General features: G+C 44.6%; 1 protein-coding gene across 1 annotated transcript in view; it reads left to right on the top strand.

Moving 5' to 3' along the window:
- The window catches only part of SLC7A10 (solute carrier family 7 member 10), a 44,985-nt gene extending 21,375 nt beyond the window's left edge, over positions 1 to 23,610 (top strand). Inside the window, exons 5-11 of the mRNA XM_069739232.1 lie at positions 2,807 to 2,960; positions 3,990 to 4,113; positions 4,205 to 4,308; positions 7,538 to 7,634; positions 18,768 to 18,917; positions 21,784 to 21,961; positions 23,093 to 23,610. Coding sequence (XP_069595333.1) covers positions 2,807 to 2,960; positions 3,990 to 4,113; positions 4,205 to 4,308; positions 7,538 to 7,634; positions 18,768 to 18,917; positions 21,784 to 21,961; positions 23,093 to 23,223 — 938 coding nt within the window. The 3' untranslated portion in view covers positions 23,224 to 23,610. The remainder of the gene's footprint in view (positions 1 to 2,806; positions 2,961 to 3,989; positions 4,114 to 4,204; positions 4,309 to 7,537; positions 7,635 to 18,767; positions 18,918 to 21,783; positions 21,962 to 23,092) is intronic.
- The last annotated feature ends 3,464 nt before the right edge of the window (positions 23,611 to 27,074 follow it).

A 27,074-nucleotide genomic window follows, 5' to 3' on the forward strand; every position in this document is an offset into this window, starting at 1 on the left:
GAAATAACTTAGCAAAGTCGCCGTTTTCGCCTGTCAATCAGGCTGGTCAGGTCGGGAGGGCGTGGTGACATCGGTGGTTCTTCCTCAGCTTTACGTTGGTGGCGTAGTGGCGTAGTGGTGAAGACACAGCGCGCGATCTGCGCTGTAATCCCTTGCATCGGTGGGGGCGGCCATCTTCCTGGGGCCGCGCGTGCGCAGATCGAGTGCTCTGCTGCACGGGGCTTCAGGAAAATGGCCGCGGGATGCCGCGCGTGCGCATTAGAGATCGCGGCGGCCATTTTCCCAAAGCCGAGATGCAAACTCGGCTTTGGGAAAATGGCCGCCGCGATCTCTAATGCGCACGCGCGGCATCCCGCGGCCATTTTCCTGAAGCCCCGTGCAGCAGAGCACTCGATCTGCGCACGCGCGGCCCCAGGAAGATGGCCGCCCCCACCGATGCAAGGGATTACAGCGCAGATCGCGCGCTGTGTCTTCACCACTACGCCACTACGCCACCAACGTAAAGCTGAGGAAGAACCACCGATGTCACCACGCCCTCCCGACCTGACCAGCCTGATTGACAGGCGAAAACGGCGACTTTGGTAAGTTATTTCTCAGCATACATGGGGAATCGGGGTACACTACATACACTATAGGAACACACAGCGCAGGCCCTATTTAACAGTATTTATAGCTCAATCTCAAAAAACGGGGTGACAGGTTCCCTTTAATGGCCATAGATGCCCCCTTTATTAATACCCTTTGTGTGTCCCTCCTGTCCAGTTGCATAAAGCCAGAACTGGGAGTTCCAATGCAGAGCAAAACGCAGACATTAAAGGGTCCCAAGTAGTGATGACTGAGCATGCTCGGATAAGGTGTTATCTGAGCATGCTCATGTGCAAACCAAGTACCTTCGGCATGCTCGAATACTATGTTTGCGTCCCTGAGCCTGCATGTCACGGAAAAAGGCAATCCCTACATGTGTTGCCAATAGTTCATCAAAATGCACAATTCCATGTGCTTTGGAGGTCATAGTGACCCCTTTACATCTTGCACAGGTTGCACCAAAGGTATGTACGCCCCTGCCAAGAGCGTAATACGGCCGTATGTTCCCTGGGAAGGATGAGGCTTAAAGGTGTTCAGAAAGGCGCACCTGTGCCCATATCAGAGAAATGCTAGGAAGTGAAATGAAAATCTACATAGAAAAGAAATGTTAAAAAATATAAATATTATGCAACAGCCTACAAATACCATTAACAATATAAACCCTACAAAAAATGTATTCAAAACAAGGCAATAATAACTTTATTAATGAAAAAACAATAACATGATAACGATTAAAAGACATATTGCACAACAGACAAAACAAAAGAATGTAAAATATATATATACTTTTTTTCTTTTTTTTTTATTTTGTTTGTTGTGCATTCTTTTTTCTACCATTATCATGTTATTGATTTGAAATTAATAAAGTTATTATAGTACCTTTTTTTGAAGTTTTTTTTTTTTAGGATTTACAATGCTAGTACGCCTTCCTAAAGAAGTGAATGAGGCAGTCAGTCTATTGCTGCCTAATGCGAGTAGGAAGGATGAAGTTAACATTAGGTCTAGTGGTCTGTGTGAAAAGTACAAGGTTTGTGCAGCTTTTTTCTTTTTTTTTTTAATATAGAAAATGATGTGGAAGATTTTTACAAAAAAAATAGCAAAGTTGTTTTTTTTTTTAACGCACTTTGCATAAATTTCCTTTAACATATTTAGGCCATGTTCACACGATCCTTTTTTTCATGCGGAATTGCCGCGATTTTCCCGCTGCGGGTCCGCAGCTGTTTTCCATGCAGGGTACATTACATTGTACCCTATGGAAAACAGGAACTGCTGTGCCCACAATGCGGAAAATAAAAAAAAAAACCGCGCTGAATAGCTGCGGGAAAAAAGAAGTACCATGTCACTTCTTTTTTCGGAGCCGCAGCGGTTCTGCACCCATTGACCTCCATTGTGAGGTCAAACCCGCAGTAAAACCCACAGATGAAAAAAATATCTGCGGGTTTTACTGCGGTTTGTGGTGCCGAACCGCTGCAGCAGGAAGTGCGGGGAAGCGGGCGGAAGTGCGTGGGCGGAGTGTGGCTGCCCCCCCCGTGCTCCGATCCCGCCCCCCCGTGCTCCAATCCCACCGCCCCGTGCTCCGATGCCCCCCCCCAGTGCTCCGATGCCCCCCCGTGCCCTAATCTCCCCCCCTTATACTTACCCGGCGTCCCGGTGTCCGGCCGTCTTCTCCCTGGGCGCCGCCATCTTGCAAAATGGCGGGCGCATGCGCAGTGCGCTCGCCGAATCTGCCGGCCGGCAGATTCGTTCCAAAGTGCATTTTGATCACTGAGATATAACCTATCTCAGTGATCAAAATAAAAAAAAATAGTAAATGACACCCCCCCCCCCCTTTGTCACCCCCATAGGTAGGGACAATAAAAAAAAATTAAGAATTTTTTTTTTTTTCCACTAAGGTTAGAATAGGGTTAGGGTTAGGGGTAGGGTTAGGGTTAGGGGTAGGGTTAGGGGTAGGGTTAGGGGTAGGGTTAGGGGTAGGGTTAGGGGTAACTGCATAAAAGAAAGGATAAAAAAAGGATCAAAAAAAGGATAAAAAAACGCATCAAAAAAGGACAAAAAAAGGACCAAAAAAAGGACCTGCGTTTTCTGCCAAGAGCTGCAGTTTTTTTAAAAACAGTCCTGAAAAAAAAAGGATGGAAATCAGGAACGTGTGAACATACCCTTAGAATTAAAATGCACAGTCTGACAAGAAGAGATAAGCGTAATTCATGTCTGTTATCTCCAGGAAACTACGAAGAATTAAAACCTAGCAATGCATTTAATTTTTGGATGACCCCAACGGTTGGACAGCTGGCTCTGGCATTCTTACAGGGGTCTTTTGCATTCAGTGGCTGGAACTTTCTGAATTATGTCACAGAAGAACTGGTTGATCCCAGAAGGTGAGTTTACCATTTCTGACAATCCTGTATTCATTACTGTTTTAGTGGACATTCGATCCAAGTTCCTGAAAAACAATGTGGCCCACAATGGACCCCGATAAATGAGACGCTGCTGATCGTCTACCGTCCATCACTACAGGACATGTGCATTTCCAGTTCAATTCTATAAACCTCAGCAGCAAGACCCTCGTAACCCCTGAGGGACCGGTGCAAACCCTTCTGCGGATATAGTTTTATCAGTGGGATGCAGCTTTAGGGCACCTTTCCACTTGCGAGGAAAACGGACGAGTGCAATCCGATAAAAAATCGGATTGCACTCGGACCAATGTTATTCAATAGGTGACATTCCATTTGCGATTTTTTTCTCAGCTGAAATCGGGCTGAGAAAAAAATCGCAGCATGCTGCGATTTGCTGCGAGTCTCGGACGAGACTTGCCAATGCAAGTCAATGGGTGCGAGAAAAAAAACGCATGGAATACGGACCATCCGTATTCCATCCGTTTTTTTACGTATACCTTACCATTCTGTGGCACAGAACACTGTAAATAGTCCTGTAAATGACTGTATAAAAATAGTTGCAGAGAAAAAAAAACGGATTGCATACGGATGTAAAAACGGATGATGCGATTAAAAATCGCATTGCACTCACATGACAATCGCATAAGTTACATCCGTTTTTTCGGTCCAGATTACGGACCGTTTTTTTTTCTCACAAGTGGAAAGGGGCCCTTAATGGAAGATTACTGCTGAGTCTGTGCTCACATGGCATTGGGGTCTCCGTTAACTCACAACATAACTTGGCAGACCCCATTAAAAAGGCAAAGGGTGCTACTGGGGATCCATCATCTGGTCATTATTACCTTATCAACTGTAGACAAAAGGCAGATGAGGCCAGAATCTATGTGAATAAGCCACGAGATATTTTTGCATAGGACTGCAAGATGTCGTAATGCAACTCAAAAATGAAAAATGTTAACTCAATGTAAATGAGAAAAAAAAAAAACCCTATAATCTTGTTTTATCCTCTAGGAATCTACCTCGCGCCATATTCATCTCCATCCCGCTGGTGACATTTGTCTACACGTTCACTAACATAGCTTATTTTACGGCTATGACGCCGGAAGAACTGATGTCGTCCAATGCGGTGGCAGTTGTAAGTAGCCCCTCGATCAACCACATTTGGTCAGTCTTGTTTCCATCCATATATTTTCAGCCTCTTCCTTCCCCCCCTTCTGTTGCTTTAGACTTTTGGTGAAAAGTTACTGGGATATTTTTCCTGGATCATGCCAGTGTCAGTAGCGCTGTCCACATTCGGAGGGATTAATGGATACCTCTTTACCTCATCAAGGTTGGATGCTGCGTGATTGACCGTTGTAGAGTTAGCGTCTAACACCTGCTTCTACAATCAGTAGTCAATCTCCGATAAACCTAACTACTGCTTCTTCTCATTTTTTCAGTTGTCTCATTGGTTGTGAATCCACACGCTGCAGATTTGTAAAAACGCTTTGAGGGTTCAAATCCGCAAGGAAAAATTAGCAGCGTGTGTCTGAGATTTCAGAAATGTCGTTTATTTTGCTGGGACTGTAAAACACTACATTTCTTTGTCCGTAAAGAGCCAACGAGTGTTATCTGTCGTTGTGACGGATAGCACTCGTACCTGGACTATTCTATGGGGCCGTGTACATGTCCAATTTTTTTCCTTCTTTCAAGTGGCCCAAGGGAAAAAAATTGCAGCATGCACGAGTTGCATCTGATCACACTCGATCATTCATGTATATGGAAAAAAAAAAATCCGGACCTCACTTGCACGACATCTAAGTGCGGTCTGATGTTCAGACTGAAAGAATTGAGAAGGTTGGGAACCTTTTTAAAATTCTTTACACCCGAGAAAATTGGATCCCACTCCGATCAAACTTTGATCATGCTGTGATTAGCACTTGGATGAGAGAAAAACAGTCACGTGACCCTAGCCCTAATGTTTTTTTGGTGCAGATTATTTCAAACTTTTTATTTAGTGCAGAAATTCTACACTTGTTTTTTTTCCTAAACATGCATTTTATTCAGCCCCCCACAGAAGCATGGAGAGAAAATAAAATGCACAGTTCAACATCTTTAAACACAGTGAACATAAATTTTCATGGAATGACATTCACTTTGTTTTAACTAATAAACACAGCAGATTTTCTGCACCAAAAAAACAAAACGCTAAAGGGATTGTCCATTATTGGACAACCCCTTCGATCTAAATGTTTGGCCCTGATAAAATAAAGAAGTCAATACTCACCTCCCGTGCTGGCCCCCGCGGTCCCGAGGCTCTTGAGCGGTTGTTATGACACGTGGTGCCCGGCACCGGGACAGTGACGCCAGCGCTCACTGGGTGCCAGTCTCATGTGTCAAGAAACCACACTAGAGCCCTGGGAAGGCAAGTGCTGACACCGATGGAATGGCGCCAGCATAGGAAAGGAGTATAAACTTTTTTTTAATTTTATATCGGGGCAAAACATTTAGATCAAAGGGGTTGTCCTAGTAGTGGACAACCCCTTTAATGATACATGGGAACACGGCCTATGGGCTCATGCAGATGTCCGGTCAGAGCACGGACTGCAATGGATGGACTGGCTGCGAATCTCCCGACCCGAGTGTCACCGCCTCAGGCTGCGGTCACACTAGCAGTATTTGGTCAGTATTTTACATCAGTATTTGTAGCCAAAACCAGGAGTGGAACAAATAGAGGAAAAGCATAATAGAAACATATGCAGCACTTCTGTATTTATCACCCACTCCTGCTTTTGGCTTGCAAATACTGATGTAAAATACTGACCAAATACTGCTAGTGTGACCGCAGCCTCATAAACATATATGAAGCTATTACGCTCAGGTCTGGAGAGCTGCAGGCAGTGGGTGCATTGTGCTCCGTGCTAGGACCAATTTGCACGGATGTCTGCATGAGCCCTAAAAGTGCAGTGTAATGTCTAATAGCACGCAGAACCGTTACCAAAATTGGGAATACAGCTCCTGATCCCCATCACATCAGCATGAAGCATGATAACTCATCATGCAATGTCCCGTAGGAATATGTCGAGTCTCTAAAGGCTGTCACTAAGCGGATCCATGATGAAGAAACTGTGGAGGGTTACATCATGGTGCAAAATTTGCACATCAGAGAATGCAACAAAGCAGCAAAGGTCACGGTACAGAAAAGGAAAACTGTTCACTGCACATGTGTAGAATAAGTGCCATGTAACATACAGGGAGCATAACTAGAATGATAGTCAGTGCAAAGTTGCTGTGTTATCGGCGGTCGGTGCCATGACTCCTGTACAATACTTTCACTAATTTTCCTATTTTAACATAGCGCTCTAACCTGATCTTGAGGAACATAGATTAAAATATTTTCACTGCTAATTTATATTACAGTATCCTTTATACTTTTGTGTTAACACAAGACAATCAAAACAGCCTTGATGAACCGATGTGCTAAAATGCTATTGGGCCTTAAAGTGAATGTCCACCATTAAACACCATTTTGCTTTTTTTTTTTATCCCAAATGGGTCCAAAATGATGTGCGAAATACTTCCAGCTAGAAAAAAAAACTTTTGGGGTATGTGCACACGTTGCGGATTCCAATGTGGATTTTTCCGCACGGATTCTGCAAAACTTGAGGATTTACGGCATTTTTGTACGGATTTCACCTGCGGTTTTACACCTGCGGATTCCTATTATGGAGCAGGTGTAAAACGCTGTGGAATCCGCACAAAGAATTGACATGCTGCGGAAAATAAACCGCAACGCTTCTGTGCGGAATTTTCCGCAGCATGTGCACTGCGCATTTGGCTTTCCATAGGTTTACATGGTACTGTAAACCGCATGGAAAACTGCTGCAAATCTGCTGCATCAAATACGCTGCGGATCCGCAGCAAAATCCTCAGCGTGTGCACACAGCCTTTAACTTGTCCACCGGGTGGCAAAAACAGCCAGTTTGCCCCAGCGGCATGCACTGTGACACTTAATTCAAAGTCTATGGTGCAAACAGAAATCGACAGGCAAAGTGCTCAACTACAACTCTATTCGTACTAATACCCATAGTCAGAAAGTTATGGCGGGAGGAAGAGGTTGGTGGAGAAAAGTCCTCTGTGTTGAAAATAAGTGGTGGTCTCTGTTAGACTTCCATCAGTTACTCAGTAATAAATGCTTCTGGCTGGAATACCCTGATATTTATATATTAAAAAGATAGGAGATTCTGACTGCCTATAGCTGTCAGTAGAAGGAGCTGACTGCAGACTGGTGTAATATTGTACTCCATGTATACACAGTATGCAGCAAGCTCCCTCTAGTGGTGGCTGCAAGCAATGGCATTTGTATAATTTAACGCTATAACTATACCTATACAAGTGATATTGAAATCAGAAAAACAAATCTCCAGTCATTGCAAAATAGATTAAGAAATTAATTAGCTCAGAATTTTGGACCACAGAATGACATGGCAATAAAAGGTGGAGATTCACTTTAAAATAAACACTTCATGGTTGCAAAAAAAAAAAAAAAAAGTTAGCTTTTGCCCTTGCTCTTTCCATAGGCTATGCTTCTCCGGAGCCCGAGAAGGCCACTTGCCCAGCTTACTGGCCATGATCCATTTTAAATATTGCACCCCAGTACCTGCTCTGCTGGTTTGTGTAAGTACTTCATTGATAATATAGAACTGACTGATAACCTAATTACGGTATTTATGTTGTCAACAAAATATATGGACCTGAAACAACCCCGGTCACATGCATGTGAATATCCCCTTATATACAAAGACATCATATATTTTCCGAAAATTCATGCACATGCTGCAGGATAAATCCACTATGTTACTTGACCACTGCTGGAAATGGAGAAATCGTAGGCGCGTCAATCTATGCTTTAGATGTCATCAATTCTGCATTAATGCCATAACGAAAGGTAGTTAGGGTCTGTAGATGCATTCTCTTATGTGTACACCTAGTATTCTCAGGAGTTCTTTTAAAACGGTTCAATCCAAAACACGGCCGAAAAAAAAATGTTTGAAAGACTCTATTGAATCGCTATTGTAAAGTAACTGCTATTCTTACTCTCAGTCTTTTGTTATTTGCTTCTGGTTTTCAAAAAAAGCCAACAGTGACCTGACCGTTCCTCAGGGGTAATCTGCTATGAAACAGCCCCAAACTTTACAAGAGAAGATGCACAAATGGCACTTCTTTAGAGATTTTAGTATGCATTTTTGAGGCGTTTTCACCTTACGGTAGAGTTCTATTCATTGCTTTATAGACTTCAAAAAACATGAGAAAAATCATAAAAAAAAGGATAAAAACCATTAACAAAAGACAGCAGAAAAAGTTAACAGAAAGCCAACCAAAAACACTTCAGGACAAAAAAACACCTGGACAATACCACATGCAAAAGTGTTTCTTGAAGCGATTTCCGCATGAAAAACATTGTGCGCACACGCCCTAAATTTAGGTCTTAAATCAGTTTTTTCAAATTGCATACCCAGGTATGCAGCGTCCTCAAAATACATACAACGTCAGCCACATACACGCATCTCATATAGACGACAGCCGCAGCGTCCCCCTCATATAGAGAAGGATGGCCACAGCATCCCCCTCATATAGACGACGACGGCCGCAGCGTCCCCTTCATATAGACGACAATGAAAGCAGCATCCTCCTCATATAGACAACGATGGCCGCAGCGTCCCCTTCATATAGACGACAATGAAAGCAGCATCCTCCTCATATATACGACGAAGAAAGCAGCGTCCCCCTCATATAGACGACGAAGACAGCAGCGTCCACCTCATATATACGAGGAAAGCAGCGTCCCCCTCATATATACAAGGAAAGCAACGTCCACCTCATATATACGATGAAGAAAGCAGCGTCCCCCTCATATAGACGACGAAGACAGCAGCGTCCACCTCATATATACGAGGAAAGCAGCGTCCACCTCATATATACGAGGAAAGCAGCGTCCCCCTCATATAGACGACGAAGACAGCAGCGTCCACCTCATATATACGACGAGGAAAGCAGCGTCCCCCTCATATATACAAGGAAAGCAACGTCCACCTCATATATACGATGAAGAAAGCAGCGTCCCCCTCATATAGACGACAAAGACAGCAGCGTCCACCTCATATATATGAGGAAAGCAGCGTCCACCTCATATATACGAGGAAAGCAGCGTCCCCCTCATATATACGATGAAGAAAGCAGCGTCCCCCTCATATAGACGACGAAGACAGCAGCGTCCACCTCATATATACGACGAGGAAAGCAGCGTCCGCCTCATATATACGACGAGGAAAGCAGCGTCCCCCTCATATATACAAGGAAAGCAACGTCCACCTCATATACAGTATACGATGAAGAAAGCAGCGTCCCCCTCATATATACGATGAAGAAAGCAGCGTCCCCCTCATATAGACGACGAAGACAGCAGCGTCCACCTCATATATACGACGAGGGCCACAGCGTCCCCCTCATATAGACAACGATGGCCACATCGTCCCCCTCATATAGACAACGATGGCCGCAGCGTCCCCTTCATATAGACGACAATGAAAGCAGCATCCTCCTCATATATACGACGAAGAAAGCAGCGTCCCCCTCATATATACGAGGAAAGCAGCGTCCCCCTCATATATACAAGGAAAGCAACGTCCACCTCATATATACGATGAAGAAAGCAGCGTCCCCCTCATATAGACGACGAAGACAGCAGCGTCCACCTCATATATACGACGAGGAAAGCAGCGTCCACCGCATATATACGACGAGGAAAGCAGCGTCCGCCTCATATATACGACGAGGAAAGCAGCGTCCGCCTCATATATACGACGAGGAAAGCAGCGTCCGCCTCATATATACGGCGAGGAAAGCAGCGTCCGCCTCATATATACGATGAGGAAAGCAAGGTCCACCTCATATATACGAGGAAAGCAGCGTCCACCTCATATATACGAGGAAAGCAGCGTCCACCTCATATATACGACGAGGAATGCAGCGTCCACCTCATATATACGGCGAGGAAAGCAGCGTCCCCCTCATATATACGAGGAAAGCAACGTCCACCTCATATATACGACGAAGAAAGCAGCGTCCCCCTCATATAGACGACGAAGACAGCAGCGTCCGCCTCACATATACGACGAGGAAAGCAGCGTCCGCCTCATATATACGACGAGGAAAGCAGGGTCCGCCCCATATATACGGCGAGGAAAGCAGCGTCCACCTCATATATACGATGAGGAAAGCAACGTCCCCCTCATATATATGAGGAAAGCAGCGTCCACCTCATATATACGGCGAGGAAAGCAGCGTCCCCCTCATATAGACAACGATGGCCGCAGCGTCCCCTTCATATAGACGACAAAGAAAGCAGCGTCCTCCTCATATATACGACGAAGAAAGCAGCGTCCCCCTCATATAGACAACGAAGACAGCAGCGTCCGCCTCATATATACGAGGAAAGCAGCGTCCCCCTCATATATACGAGGAAAGCAACGTCCACCTCATATATACGACGAAGAAAGCAGCGTCCCCCTCATATATACGATGAGGAAAGCAGCGTCCCCCTCATATAGACGACGAGGAAAGCAGCGTCCACCTCATATATACGACGAGGAAAGCAGCGTCCGCCTCATATATACGACGAGGAAAGCAGCGTCCGCCTCATATATACGACGAGGAAAGCAACGTCCACCTCATATATACGACGAGGAAAGCAGCGTCCGCCTCATATATACGACGAGGAAAGCAACGTCCACCTCATATATACGATGAAGAAAGCAACGTCCACCTCATATATACGATGAAGAAAGCAGCGTCCCCCTCATATAGACGACGAAGACAGCAGCGTCCACCTCATATATACGACGAGGAAAGCAGCGTCCACCGCATATATACGACGAGGAAAGCAGCGTCCGCCTCATATATACGACGAGGAAAGCAGCGTCCACCTCATATATACGACGAGGAAAGCAGCGTCCGCCTCATATATACGACGAGGAAAGCAGCGTCCGCCTCATATATACGACGAGGAAAGCAACGTCCACCTCATATATATGATGAAGAAAGCAACGTCCACCTCATATATACGAGGAAAGCAGCGTCCACCTCATATATACGAGGAAAGCAGCGTCCACCTCATATATACGAGGAAAGCAGCGTCCACCTCATATATACGACGAGGAAAGCAGCGTCCACCTCATATATACGATGAGGAAAGCAGCGTCCACCTCATATATACGGCGAGGAAAGCAGCGTCCACCTCATATATACGACGAGGAAAGCAGCGTCCACCTCATATATACGACGAGGAAAGCAGCGTCCGCCTCATATATACGACGAGGAAAGCAGCGTCCGCCTCATATATACGACGAGGAAAGCAGCGTCCTCCTCATATATACGACGAGGAAAGCAGCGTCCACCTCATATATACGAGGAAAGCAGCGTCCTCCTCATATATACGACGAGGAAAGCAGCGTCCACCTCATATATACGACGAGGAAAGCAGCGTCCCCCTCATATATACGACGAGGAAAGCAGCATCCCCCTCATATAGACAACGATGGCCGCAGCGTCCCCTTCATATAGACGACAATGAAAGCAGCATCCTCCTCATATTTACGACGAAGAAATCAGCGTCCCCCTCATATAGACGACGAAGACAGCAGCGTCCGCCTCATATATACGAGGAAAGCAGCATCCCCCTCATATATACGAGGAAAGCAGCGTCCACCTCATATATAAGACGAAGAAAGCAGCGTCCCCCTCATATAGACGACGAAGACAGCAGCGTCCGCCTCACATATACGACGAGGAAAGCAGCGTCCGCCTCATATATACGACGAGGAAAGCAGGGTCCGCCCCATATATACGGCGAGGAAAGCAGCGTCCACCTCATATATACGATGAGGAAAGCAACGTCCCCCTCATATATATGAGGAAAGCAGCGTCCACCTCATATATACGGCGAGGAAAGCAGCGTCCCCCTCATATAGACAACGATGGCCGCAGCGTCCCCTTCATATAGACGACAAAGAAAGCAGCGTCCTCCTCATATATACGACGAAGAAAGCAGCGTCCCCCTCATATAGACAACGAAGACAGCAGCGTCCGCCTCATATATACGAGGAAAGCAGCGTCCCCCTCATATATACGAGGAAAGCAACGTCCACCTCATATATACGACGAAGAAAGCAGCGTCCCCCTCATATATACGATGAGGAAAGCAGCGTCCCCCTCATATAGACGACGAGGAAAGCAGCGTCCACCTCATATATACGACGAGGAAAGCAGCGTCCGCCTCATATATACGACGAGGAAAGCAGCGTCCGCCTCATATATACGACGAGGAAAGCAACGTCCACCTCATATATACGACGAGGAAAGCAGCGTCCGCCTCATATATACGACGAGGAAAGCAACGTCCACCTCATATATACGATGAAGAAAGCAACGTCCACCTCATATATACGATGAAGAAAGCAGCGTCCCCCTCATATAGACGACGAAGACAGCAGCGTCCACCTCATATATACGACGAGGAAAGCAGCGTCCACCGCATATATACGACGAGGAAAGCAGCGTCCGCCTCATATATACGACGAGGAAAGCAGCGTCCACCTCATATATACGACGAGGAAAGCAGCGTCCGCCTCATATATACGACGAGGAAAGCAGCGTCCGCCTCATATATACGACGAGGAAAGCAACGTCCACCTCATATATATGATGAAGAAAGCAACGTCCACCTCATATATACGAGGAAAGCAGCGTCCACCTCATATATACGAGGAAAGCAGCGTCCACCTCATATATACGAGGAAAGCAGCGTCCACCTCATATATACGACGAGGAAAGCAGCGTCCACCTCATATATACGATGAGGAAAGCAGCGTCCACCTCATATATACGGCGAGGAAAGCAGCGTCCACCTCATATATACGACGAGGAAAGCAGCGTCCACCTCATATATACGACGAGGAAAGCAGCGTCCGCCTCATATATACGACGAGGAAAGCAGCGTCCGCCTCATATATACGACGAGGAAAGCAGCGTCCTCCTCATATATACGACGAGGAAAGCAGCGTCCACCTCATATATACGAGGAAAGCAGCGTCCTCCTCATATATACGACGAGGAAAGCAGCGTCCACCTCATATATACGACGAGGAAAGCAGCGTCCCCCTCATATATACGACGAGGAAAGCAGCATCCCCCTCATATAGACAACGATGGCCGCAGCGTCCCCTTCATATAGACGACAATGAAAGCAGCATCCTCCTCATATTTACGACGAAGAAATCAGCGTCCCCCTCATATAGACGACGAAGACAGCAGCGTCCGCCTCATATATACGAGGAAAGCAGCATCCCCCTCATATATACGAGGAAAGCAGCGTCCACCTCATATATAAGACGAAGAAAGCAGCGTCCCCCTCATATAGACGACGAAGACAGCAGCGTCCGCCTCACATATACGACGAGGAAAGCAGCGTCCGCCTCATATATACGACGAGGAAAGCAGGGTCCGCCCCATATATACGGCGAGGAAAGCAGCGTCCACCTCATATATACGATGAGGAAAGCAACGTCCCCCTCATATATATGAGGAAAGCAGCGTCCACCTCATATATACGGCGAGGAAAGCAGCGTCCCCCTCATATAGACAACGATGGCCGCAGCGTCCCCTTCATATAGACGACAAAGAAAGCAGCGTCCTCCTCATATATACGACGAAGAAAGCAGCGTCCCCCTCATATAGACAACGAAGACAGCAGCGTCCGCCTCATATATACGAGGAAAGCAGCGTCCCCCTCATATATACGAGGAAAGCAACGTCCACCTCATATATACGACGAAGAAAGCAGCGTCCCCCTCATATATACGATGAGGAAAGCAGCGTCCCCCTCATATAGACGACGAGGAAAGCAGCGTCCACCTCATATATACGACGAGGAAAGCAGCGTCCGCCTCATATATACGACGAGGAAAGCAGCGTCCGCCTCATATATACGACGAGGAAAGCAACGTCCACCTCATATATATGATGAAGAAAGCAACGTCCACCTCATATATACGATGAAGAAAGCAGCGTCCACCTCATATATACGACGAGGAAAGCAGCGTCCCCCTCATATATACGACGAGGAAAGCAACGTCCACCTCATATATATGATGAAGAAAGCAACGTCCACCTCATATATACGATGAAGAAAGCAGCGTCCCCCTCATATAGACGACGAAGACAGCAGCGTCCACCTCATATATACGACGAGGAAAGCAGCGTCCACCGCATATATACGACGAGGAAAGCAGCGTCCGCCTCATATATACGACGAGGAAAGCAGCGTCCACCTCATATATACGACGAGGAAAGCAGCGTCCGCCTCATATATACGACGAGGAAAGCAGCGTCCGCCTCATATATACGACGAGGAAAGCAGCGTCCTCCTCATATATACGACGAGGAAAGCAGCGTCCACCTCATATATACGAGGAAAGCAGCGTCCTCCTCATATATACGACGAGGAAAGCAGCGTCCACCTCATATATACGACGAGGAAAGCAGCGTCCCCCTCATATATACGACGAGGAAAGCAGCATCCCCCTCATATAGACAACGATGGCCGCAGCGTCCCCTTCATATAGACGACAATGAAAGCAGCATCCTCCTCATATTTACGACGAAGAAATCAGCGTCCCCCTCATATAGACGACGAAGACAGCAGCGTCCGCCTCATATATACGAGGAAAGCAGCATCCCCCTCATATATACGAGGAAAGCAGCGTCCACCTCATATATAAGACGAAGAAAGCAGCGTCCCCCTCATATAGACGACGAAGACAGCAGCGTCCGCCTCACATATACGACGAGGAAAGCAGCGTCCGCCTCATATATACGACGAGGAAAGCAGGGTCCGCCCCATATATACGGCGAGGAAAGCAGCGTCCACCTCATATATACGATGAGGAAAGCAACGTCCCCCTCATATATATGAGGAAAGCAGCGTCCACCTCATATATACGGCGAGGAAAGCAGCGTCCCCCTCATATAGACAACGATGGCCGCAGCGTCCCCTTCATATAGACGACAAAGAAAGCAGCGTCCTCCTCATATATACGACGAAGAAAGCAGCGTCCCCCTCATATAGACAACGAAGACAGCAGCGTCCGCCTCATATATACGAGGAAAGCAGCGTCCCCCTCATATATACGAGGAAAGCAACGTCCACCTCATATATACGACGAAGAAAGCAGCGTCCCCCTCATATATACGATGAGGAAAGCAGCGTCCCCCTCATATAGACGACGAGGAAAGCAGCGTCCACCTCATATATACGACGAGGAAAGCAGCGTCCGCCTCATATATACGACGAGGAAAGCAGCGTCCGCCTCATATATACGACGAGGAAAGCAACGTCCACCTCATATATACGACGAGGAAAGCAGCGTCCGCCTCATATATACGACGAGGAAAGCAACGTCCACCTCATATATACGATGAAGAAAGCAACGTCCACCTCATATATACGATGAAGAAAGCAGCGTCCCCCTCATATAGACGACGAAGACAGCAGCGTCCACCTCATATATACGACGAGGAAAGCAGCGTCCACCGCATATATACGACGAGGAAAGCAGCGTCCGCCTCATATATACGACGAGGAAAGCAGCGTCCACCTCATATATACGACGAGGAAAGCAGCGTCCGCCTCATATATACGACGAGGAAAGCAGCGTCCGCCTCATATATACGACGAGGAAAGCAACGTCCACCTCATATATATGATGAAGAAAGCAACGTCCACCTCATATATACGAGGAAAGCAGCGTCCACCTCATATATACGAGGAAAGCAGCGTCCACCTCATATATACGAGGAAAGCAGCGTCCACCTCATATATACGACGAGGAAAGCAGCGTCCACCTCATATATACGATGAGGAAAGCAGCGTCCACCTCATATATACGGCGAGGAAAGCAGCGTCCACCTCATATATACGACGAGGAAAGCAGCGTCCACCTCATATATACGACGAGGAAAGCAGCGTCCGCCTCATATATACGACGAGGAAAGCAGCGTCCGCCTCATATATACGACGAGGAAAGCAGCGTCCTCCTCATATATACGACGAGGAAAGCAGCGTCCACCTCATATATACGAGGAAAGCAGCGTCCTCCTCATATATACGACGAGGAAAGCAGCGTCCACCTCATATATACGACGAGGAAAGCAGCGTCCCCCTCATATATACGACGAGGAAAGCAGCATCCCCCTCATATAGACAACGATGGCCGCAGCGTCCCCTTCATATAGACGACAATGAAAGCAGCATCCTCCTCATATTTACGACGAAGAAATCAGCGTCCCCCTCATATAGACGACGAAGACAGCAGCGTCCGCCTCATATATACGAGGAAAGCAGCATCCCCCTCATATATACGAGGAAAGCAGCGTCCACCTCATATATAAGACGAAGAAAGCAGCGTCCCCCTCATATAGACGACGAAGACAGCAGCGTCCGCCTCACATATACGACGAGGAAAGCAGCGTCCGCCTCATATATACGACGAGGAAAGCAGGGTCCGCCCCATATATACGGCGAGGAAAGCAGCGTCCACCTCATATATACGATGAGGAAAGCAACGTCCCCCTCATATATATGAGGAAAGCAGCGTCCACCTCATATATACGGCGAGGAAAGCAGCGTCCCCCTCATATAGACAACGATGGCCGCAGCGTCCCCTTCATATAGACGACAAAGAAAGCAGCGTCCTCCTCATATATACGACGAAGAAAGCAGCGTCCCCCTCATATAGACAACGAAGACAGCAGCGTCCGCCTCATATATACGAGGAAAGCAGCGTCCCCCTCATATATACGAGGAAAGCAACGTCCACCTCATATATACGACGAAGAAAGCAGCGTCCCCCTCATATATACGATGAGGAAAGCAGCGTCCCCCTCATATAGACGACGAGGAAAGCAGCGTCCACCTCATATATACGACGAGGAAAGCAGCGTCCGCCTCATATATACGACGAGGAAAGCAGCGTCCGCCTCATATATACGACGAGGAAAGCAACGTCCACCTCATATATATGATGAAGAAAGCAACGTCCACCTCATATATACGATGAAGAAAGCAGCGTCCACCTCATATATACGACGAGGAAAGCAGCGTCCCCCTCATATATACGACGAGGAAAGCAACGTCCACCTCATATATATGATGAAGAAAGCAACGTCCACCTCATATATACGATGAAGAAAGCAGCGTCCCCCTCATATAGACGACGAAGACAGCAGCGTCCACCTCATATATACGACGAGGAAAGCAGCGTCCACCGCATATATACGACGAGGAAAGCAGCGTCCGCCTCATATATACGACGAGGAAAGCAGCGTCCGCCTCATATATATACGGCGAGGAAAGCAGCGTCCGCCTCATATATACGATGAGGAAAGCAAGGTCCACCTCATATATACGAGGAAAGCAGCGTCCACCTCATATATACGAGGAAAGCAGCGTCCCCCTCATATAGACGACGAAGACAGCAGCGTCCGCCTCATATATACGAGGAAAGCAGCATCCCCCTCATATATACGAGGAAAGCAGCGTCCACCTCATATATACGAGGAAAGCAACGTCCACCTCATATATACGAGGAAAGCAACGTCCACCTCATATATACGACGAAGAAAGCAGCGTCCCCCTCATACATACGATGAGGAAAGCAGCGTCCACCTCATATATACGAGGAAAGCAACGTCCCCCTCATATAGACGACGAGGAAAGCAGCGTCCACCTCATATATACGACGAGGAAAGCAACATCCACCTCATATATATATATATATATATATATATATATAACATGGGCCACAGTGTCAACCATATATATAGATATAGGTAACTATGGCCGCAGCATTTCCTTCATGACACAGAACATTGCACGACACCTGCAGACAGAAGCTTTTCCCGCAGCGGACACTGACCACAAGTAGATTATTATTTTAGTTTTTCTCTTCACCTCACGTTTGCAGTCTCGTACTCTTGCTGCTCTTTCTGTGACTGGAGCTCCTGACAGGACTGTGTGTAATGGCAGCAGCTCTCCACCTGTGCTGCTCACCTGTCAGGTTCATCCTGTACACTGAATCCATAGCAACCAATCAGATCACTGGTCTCATTCTCCCACTGCAGGTTTGGAGATGTAAAATGAACTCTGATTGGTTGCTATGGGCCACTGACCCTACTTCTGGTTGCTATGGAGCAAGGGAAGTGCAATCTATGCTAAATTTATTATGTGGAAATAAAATAATTGTGCAAATGTGATCACATAAGCAGAGATTTAATTAGCCCCTTTTAAGATAGTTCAAAATACACCAGATTTATCTCAAAGAAAAAGTCTTTTATTAACATTGCGCAAGTTACCTCCATGTTTCCTATGCATGTTCTGTTTGTGTTTTTTACATGAGCAGAACATATACTCACATTTACCCTATTTGCACCAACTTTTCATCTCACTTTTTAATTTTTCAGACGCCCCATTCTCACGCTGCGCCACTTTCCATCATTTTAAACTTTTATGAATGACTAAAAATGCGTAAAATCATTAATAAATTACAAATTTGCAGAGTTTATTACGAGACGGGCACCTCAGAATAAATTTGGCGCAAATCTCGCCAAATGTAGAAACTGTTTTTGTGGGGTAAAAAAATTGCATAGTTTTTCCGGTTGGGACATTCCTGATAACCCCGTGTTTTTTTTCCTTAGTGCGGAGCGACAATTATCATCATGCTGGTCGGCGATACGTACACCCTGATAAACTACGTGTCTTTTATTAACTACCTCTGCTATGGAGTAACAATTATGGGGCTAATTGTTCTTCGCTTCAAGAAACCCAAAATGTTCCGACCGATTAAGGTAAGAGCTCCGCAGATAAACACCATGTGTCGCTCTCCGGTCGTCTATCATTATTGCATTTTTGGAAGAAAACATATTAGATAAAATGGTGCGACGTCCAATACGGTCCTCCTTGGCTGGGTCGTCTTCACTCCTGCAGTTCTCTTTCCTGAGCGTCTCTGGGGAACAAGGCCCCTCTGACATGAATTCACATCTCAATGCACGTCACAACATCAAATGAGGTCTCATTAATAGGCCTCCCATTACATCATGACATCACATGAGGCCTCGCTACTAGGACTCCCATGACATCATGATGTCACGTCTCAACACACGTCATGACATCACATAAGGCTCATTATTAAGCCCCCCTACATCATGATGTCATGTCTCAATGTGCGTCATGACATCACATGAGGCCTCATTACTAAGCCCCCTACATCATGATGTCATGTCTCAATGCACGTCATGACATCGCATGAGGCCTTGTTACTAGGCCTCCCATGACATTATGATGTCACGTCTCAATGCACGTCATGACATCACATGAGACCTTGCTACTAGGCCTCCCATGACATCATAAATGCACGTCATGATGTCACTTGAGGCCTCGTTACTAAACCCCCAACATCATGATGATATGTCTCAATGCACGTCATGACATTACACGAGGCCTTGTTACTAGGCCTCCCATGACATTATGATGTCACGTCTCAATGCACGTCATGACATCACATGAGGCCTCATTACTAGACCTCCCATGACATCATTATGTCACGTCTTAACGCACGTCATGACATCACATGAGGCCTCATTACTAAGCTCCCCTACATCATGATGTCATGTCTCAATGCACATCATGACATTACATGAGGCCTCGTTACTAGACCTCTCATGACATGACCTCCCATGACATCATTATGTCATGTCTTAACGCACGTCATGACGTCACATGAGGCCTCGTTACTAAGCTCCCCAACATCATGATGTCACGTCTCACCGCACATCATGACATCACATTAGACCTCGCATGGCATCATGATGTCACATCTTAACGGATGTCATGAAATTACATAAGGCCTCGTTGCTAAGCCCCCAGACATCATGATGTCACGTCTCAACGCACGCCATGACATCACATGAGGCCTCATTACTAGCTCTCCCGTGACATGATGTTAGAGGCACCCAGCATGCCAGGTGTAGAAGTGAAGATTTCCCTGATCCGGCTGCCATGGAGAATCTAACTAGACCAAGGCAGCTCAAATATTTTTACTCCATTCTACAAGATATGATTGCATCATCTAGCTATGACTATGTTCCCACTGCCTTAGACTTCATTCAGACATCTGTTTTTCACTTACACGTTCAGGGAAAGAACACATACTCTGTATAGATTATGGAGCTGTTCACATGCCCATTACTCTTTTTTGTGTACCGAGTATCTCCTCAAAAATCAGAGGCATGTCAAGTTTGGATCCGTGTTGCCTATCATCAATGCAATCCAATAGGTCCGGGAATAAAACGGATACTACGCTGATGGTAAATACGGAGACATGGACAAAAAAGTCAGTTTTTCTCATTGATGCAACTCCCCCCCCCAAAAAAAAATGAATGTTTGAACACGCCACTATGGACCCAACTGATACCCAAGAGTGTCCTTTTGGCATTGTACCTTTTATCTGAAGTGGTCATGCAGACGTACTCTCTTGGATGGAGTCCACTGATACACGAGACACGCCATTGCTTGGCATCTGCAAGTTTCCTCCTTAGCAACTTTACCACCCAGTGTGCAGGGGCACATGGAATTTTCTTATTTAGAGTTTGTGGCTGAAAAATCCACAATTTAAAATACATCTCAAAAACACATGGTTTTTGGCTCTGTTTTGTAAGAACACTCAGTATTTGATGCTGTTTTCATTCATTTTTTTTACATTTTTTTCAGTTCGGTTTTCGGTGCATTTTTAATTACAATATAGTAGGGTATGTTTTTTGGAGCAATGAAAATTTATTTCCAGAAAAAAACATCAAAACCTACAAATAAATACGACCAAAAAAATATTTGCCATGATTTAGAAGTGGAAAAAACTCACAGGAAAAAAAACATTGACGCAGATATTTTTAAAGTGTGGATATTGAAGAGAATCAACTACGAAATCCACATAAAACCTTTTCAAATACTCACTGATGTGGATTTTGACGTGGATCCACTTCAATATCCTCGCCCCCAAAATTTCTGCATGAAAATACCCTAGCAAGCAGATTTTACGTGTTTTTTTTAATGTGGATTATAGTGTTGCATTGATGCCAAAAACTTCATTAAAAGTCTCCATGTGCACACACTTTTAGATTAATATTGCATAAATTTAATCTGGGTCGTGTGAAGTGATCAGATATTGTATGATGCTGTAACTAGAAGTCTAATGATAATGGTACGTTTACACTACGCAACCATATTGCATTTTTTTCTGTGATTCAATTTTGGAATTTGCAGGAAAAAAAATGTTTTTACTGCAGTTTTGGGAAAAAAAAATAAGTCATCTTGTTGCATGTATAAAATGTAATTATGAAGGAATCCTATACAGAAATATGGGTGTATACATCATAATCATAGATTTGCATTGTTTTCAGGCCTCTCATCGCCTCCTAATATGCACATGATGCTACTGGCGCTGGTAATGATGCTGACCCGGTCAGGACTGGCAGATGACAGTATGCATTATTAAGTAATATACTTATTTCTAGCTCTGGCAGATTTTGCAGCACACTCAGTATGACACTGGGATCGCATTGATTCTGCAGGGTTTTTTTATTTAAAGGGGAACTTTAGTAAAAATATGGATATACGTTAAAAAATACCATTATGTTATCATTTTCTGTTTTATTTCAGGTGAATCTGCTGATTCCCATCACTTATCTATGTTTCTGGGCGTTCCTACTGATATTCAGCTTTTATTCAGAACCAGTAGTGTGTGGCGTCGGACTCATCATTATTTTAACGGGTGTGCCAGTCTTCTTCCTGGCAGTTTACTGGAAGAATAAACCAAAGTGTGTAGATAGATTTATTGGTAAGTCATTGTGCACTTAATGGAGGTCCTGTACACCCACCAGGGTTGAAGAGTGGGTCTTGTACCCACAAAAAATGGCAAAAGAAACAAATAGCAATACTGTACGATCATTTGTTACCATAACGCTTGATGGTAGCATTAAAGGTTACCTGTCTGCATGATTTCATCATCCCAAACTACTTATATGTGCATGTAGCTCTTTTAAAGACAAGTCCTGTAATACCTTTACATGGTTAGTCCGTTCCTCCGTTACTGAGAAATCAGCATTTGAATTGATATGCAAATGAAGCTGAAGAGCTATGGTAGATCTGAAGCCTTGTTCACTACAGCTCTATTTCCCACCCACCATTGCTTCCTTTAGGACTTGTTTCCACATGCGAGAAACACGTCCGTGTCTCGCATGTGGAAACGAAGTTCTGGCGCCGGCACTCCGGAGTGGAGCGTGCGGCTGCATGTGTTGCTATGCGGCCGCACGCTCTGCTTCGGAGTGCCGGCGCCAGAACTTCGTTTCCACATGCGAGACACGGACATGTTTCTCGCATGTGGAAACAAGCCCTTACCCTGACTTACAGCCTCTATGCTGTGTGACTTTAGGCAAAGGAGCCATCAGTTAAGCAGGAGGAGGTGGCACTGGGCGGGGAGTAGAACTGGAGTGACAGAGGCTTCAGATCTACAGCTAGCTTCTGAGACGTAAACCTTCCATCTCATGATTAGTAGAGGACCTCAATAATTAAAAATGTATTTTATGGATTATTAGTGGAAAAAAATAATGGCCATGGGCACAAATCAGGTTGGACTCATTCTTCACGGATTGTGAAACCAAAGCAAGGCTTCCTTTGGATACGAGCCAGAGGGGTACATCGTCTTAGGTGAAAATAGGTTGGGGGGCAATCCATATGGTCTGTTCTTGATAAAAGGTTTGTGGCGTTTTGAGCAGGACAAGAGGGGATTATTAATTATAAGGTCTATTCTAAAGTCCACCTCTAGAATTGTTTCCTGTGTTGACGTGACCAGTTTGAGACCCCTTGGACCCCTTTGGAAGTAAGGGCAAATTTCTCTGTAGAGACATCCTTGATCAACAAGATCCACCACATTCACACCATAAACGTGTTCTTTCTGTTTTTGTTTCAGAAAAGATGACATACTGTGGACAGAAAGTTTGCTACGTTGTCTACCCTCAACCAGACCTTCCAGAAGAAGACCTGGTCCACTGCAACGACGCCCTGGTGACCGACAACGAAAAGTCCCTCAAAATGCAATGAGCTTTTTTTCCAAGTCCAAGCTTCCCTGCATCTTTGTTTACAAGCAAATATGTGGAGAAAATGTACTTGAAGGTCTAGCAATATAGAGAAATACGGAATGGAACACGTCAGGCAGGGCGAGTCATCCCAGGAAACTCAACATCGCAGAGACTTACGGCTTTGATTTGGCGGCTAATGTGAGGAACCGGATGCATTTTTGATATATTATGTTAATTAACCTCTTCCCAGCCTGGGGAAAGAACACAAGATACCCCCCAAATGGCGCCGTTCTCCTCCAGTCAAGTGAGCCACTGTATATTCTAACTGAGAGGACTTTTTTTTTTCCGGCCTTCCATCTTGTATAAATTGAACTTTTATTTCCTCAATTAAAGCATAATTTTCAACCACCAGCGTCATACCGTGTGCATCTTTGTATTTCGTAGGACGCCAAGGCTTGTAAAAGTAGGTGAAGATTTGTGCCATGTCTTGGGGTGCCATGCACTTGTACAATGGTCACCACTCAATGCATATGTGCTATGAAGAATCATATTGTGTGGCCAAACTTGTTTGTCTGAGCAGACAGCCATGACAAAGATCAAAATTCCATTCTGTTGGACTCACACAGTCACATATTTAAGTGCATACCATGTAATACCTTTATTCTCCTGCGGAGGAGCTGTAGCAGTTGATTTCAGGGAGTTTTGCTGCTGGACTTTGGATGATCAGTTTATCATCACTGGGTCATTTCTAAATTGGGTTGTTTCTTAAGGCTAGGTTCCCACCGTGAGTATTTGGTGAGTTTTTGATTTTGCAAATTCTAGCTAAATTAGATAACTCATGTCTTTTCATTGCGTTTTTTAGTGGAATTTTTTAGATGCATTTTTATTGTGTTTTTGACGCTGCATAAATTTCTATCAATCCCATTCTCTTCGCTAGACCTCAAAGACACTGCATTTTTGACACGTTGAAAATATGAAGCCTCAAAAATCAATTGTGGGAACTTAAGTTTTTAAAAGGCATTCCAAAACGTTTTGTGAGTGCTTTTTTTGGAATTTTTAGAAGTGGGGCTATTCAAAAAAAACAGCCCAAAAAGATGAAGTGTGAACATATTCTAAGAGTTTTTTATTGGAGCAGGTGTGTCAAAGAATAGGAAAATTCCAGACCAGATACTGTCCTATCAAAACGCTACATAAAACGCAGAACAATACTCTTCGAAGCTGCCAGACGAAACCAAAACCTCCGCAAAAAACGCCCCAGAGAAGAGGGTTTCTTGTAGCAATTTTCATCATAAAGTTTGTTTTTGAATGCCTTAAAAAAAAACTCAGTGTGCACAAAGCCTTATATCTCCTAACTGAATCACTTCGTGAATACTTTGTATTTTTTTAGAGATTTTTGTCATTTTTGGGTTCTAATCTCTGCCCTCTGATACAGAAGTTTAAAAGTCAGGATCACTGAGAAAGTATGAGGTAGGACAAAATATTTTATTTTCTTAAAATCGGTTTACATGGTCATATAAACACATCACTTCGATCACAAGTAAACAGTCATGATGTTCAGATTAAAAAATAAATAAAATTGAACGCAAGAGATGTATTTTATATTTGAGACCCAGAGTTTAGAATATGAGCAAAAAATATAAGGTGTTGCCAAAAAACCACATGTAGTGATGCCTGATTCCACCGTACCAGGGGTCAATTTTGCTCATTTAGAGTATGTGCACACAGCGGCTTTTTCAGGGGGTTTGGCTCAGGAATACCCCTGAAAAAGCCTTAGAGAAACAATCAAAATAATGAGCATATGTACTGCAATACCAAAACGACTTGCTGTGCGTATCGCATTGAAGAAACCCCCTGTTGTATACATAAAAAAACTTTGGAGTTTCAGCTCCAAAAACTCAACAAAAAGACAGTGTTTGCATACCCTGAGGATGTGTTGACACTGAACTGTCCTATGTTCGCGTGGAGGTTTTCTTTAAGAGTTTTCGGAGACAGATCCTCTCCAAAATCCTCCTCCCCGAAAAAATGCTTAGAAAACTCTTGCCATTCATTTTTATGGGAAATTCACTTGACTGTTCATATGAGCAGTATTGAAAACTTTTTTGTTTTCCTGAAAAAGTTTTGAAAACCGACAGGTGGACAAGAAGAAAAGTGCAGGTCACCTCTTAGAAGCAGATCTTGAAGGAAACATCTCCAAAGTAAGCAGACAAATGCTTCAGGAACAAAAATTTTCTTAAAACTTTTTCAAAAATATCCAAAACCCCTTCAGGAAATAAAAGTTTCCTCCAACAACTCCCCCCCAAAAAAGAGCGTTTCTTTAAACTTTTTCCATTTGAAAAACTCATAGTTTTTGAAGGTCTCAAAAACTCTGTGAACATAGCTTAAAAGGGCTTCTGTTACGGCATGTGGGCATTAGAAAATGGATCCTAATCTCAGGACCACCCATGAGCCAAAATGTAAAGTTCCTAGATAAGAGAAGCTCCCGCCCACGAGGATCCATTCTGACCATCTATTACATAGTAGTCAGCATTCATTCCCGTGTCTGAAATGTATAGAATACTACATTGTGCTGAAAGTCAAAATTTATGGTCAGAAGGGAGAGCAATCCGTTTGCGGCATCAGTTTTTTTCGAACTTTTCAGTTAGCGGGCTGTTAGACAAAAAACAGCCACTTCCAAATCAGTAAAGGTCAATAACCTAATCCTCTGTTGTCACATTACACAGTCACTATGTTCCTGTACTAAAACCAGAAACAGTGCCACATCTGTGCATGGTAGTGTCTGGTATTGCAGCTCGACTTTACTAAAGGGAATGGGACTGAGATGCAATACCACACATGACCGCTTCTGGGAAAAATCTGAGATAATTTAGTAACTATACTGTGAATGCACTAGATGTCTGTTTTTTATTGTTTTAATGATCAAATTAATTTTCCATGTGTTGTCATATCTAGATTCTTGCTTTGACAGATGGCGCTCCGGTTTAGCAAGATGCTCAGAATCTCTCATTTACATGTTGATGAGTTTTTTAAAGAAAAAAAAACACTCTGTGGACAGCTGACAATTAATGGATTGCACACATTTGGACAATATTTGTCATTTCTGAGATTAAAGGGAATCATTCGTCAAAGAGTGGTATTCTTTAAATCAGGATTTTATGTTAATATATTTAAAAAAAATGGATAATGTAATTTTACAATTTTCACCATGACCACTAGGCCTGATATAAAACCTATTGTGAGTGGTGGATCCTGTGTTATCTACTGTATATAGAGGTGTTATCAGTCATTGTACAGGAGGAGGAGGTGAGCTGTGACATCACCTATTGTGAATGGTGGATCCTGTGTTATCTACTGTATATAGAGGTGTTATCAGTCATTGTACAGGAGGAGGATGTGAGCTGTGACATTACCTATTGTGAATGGTGGATCCTGTGTTGTCTACTGTATATAGAGGTGTTATCAGTCATTGTACAGGAAAAGGAGGTGAGCTGTGATTTCACCTATTGTAAATGGTGGATCCTGTGTTATGTACTGTATATAGAGGTGTTATCAGTCATTGTACAGAAGGGGGAGGATGTGAGCTGTGACATTACCTATTGTGAATGGTGGATCCTGTGTTATCTACTGTATATAGAGGTGCTATCAGTCATTGTACAGGAGGAGGTGGTGAGCTGTGACATCACCTATTGTGAATGGTGGATCCTGTATTATCTACTGTATATAGAGGTGTTATCGGTCATTGTACAGGAGGAGGAGGACGTGAGCTGTGATATCGCCTATTGTGAATGGTGGATCCTGTGTTATCTACTGTATATAGAGGTGTTATCAGTCATTGTACAGGAGGAGGAGGTGAGCTGTGACATCACCTATTGTGAA

This window comes from Ranitomeya imitator, chromosome 9 (genome assembly GCF_032444005.1).
Source record: "Ranitomeya imitator isolate aRanImi1 chromosome 9, aRanImi1.pri, whole genome shotgun sequence".
Taxonomy (NCBI): Eukaryota; Metazoa; Chordata; class Amphibia; order Anura; family Dendrobatidae; genus Ranitomeya; species Ranitomeya imitator.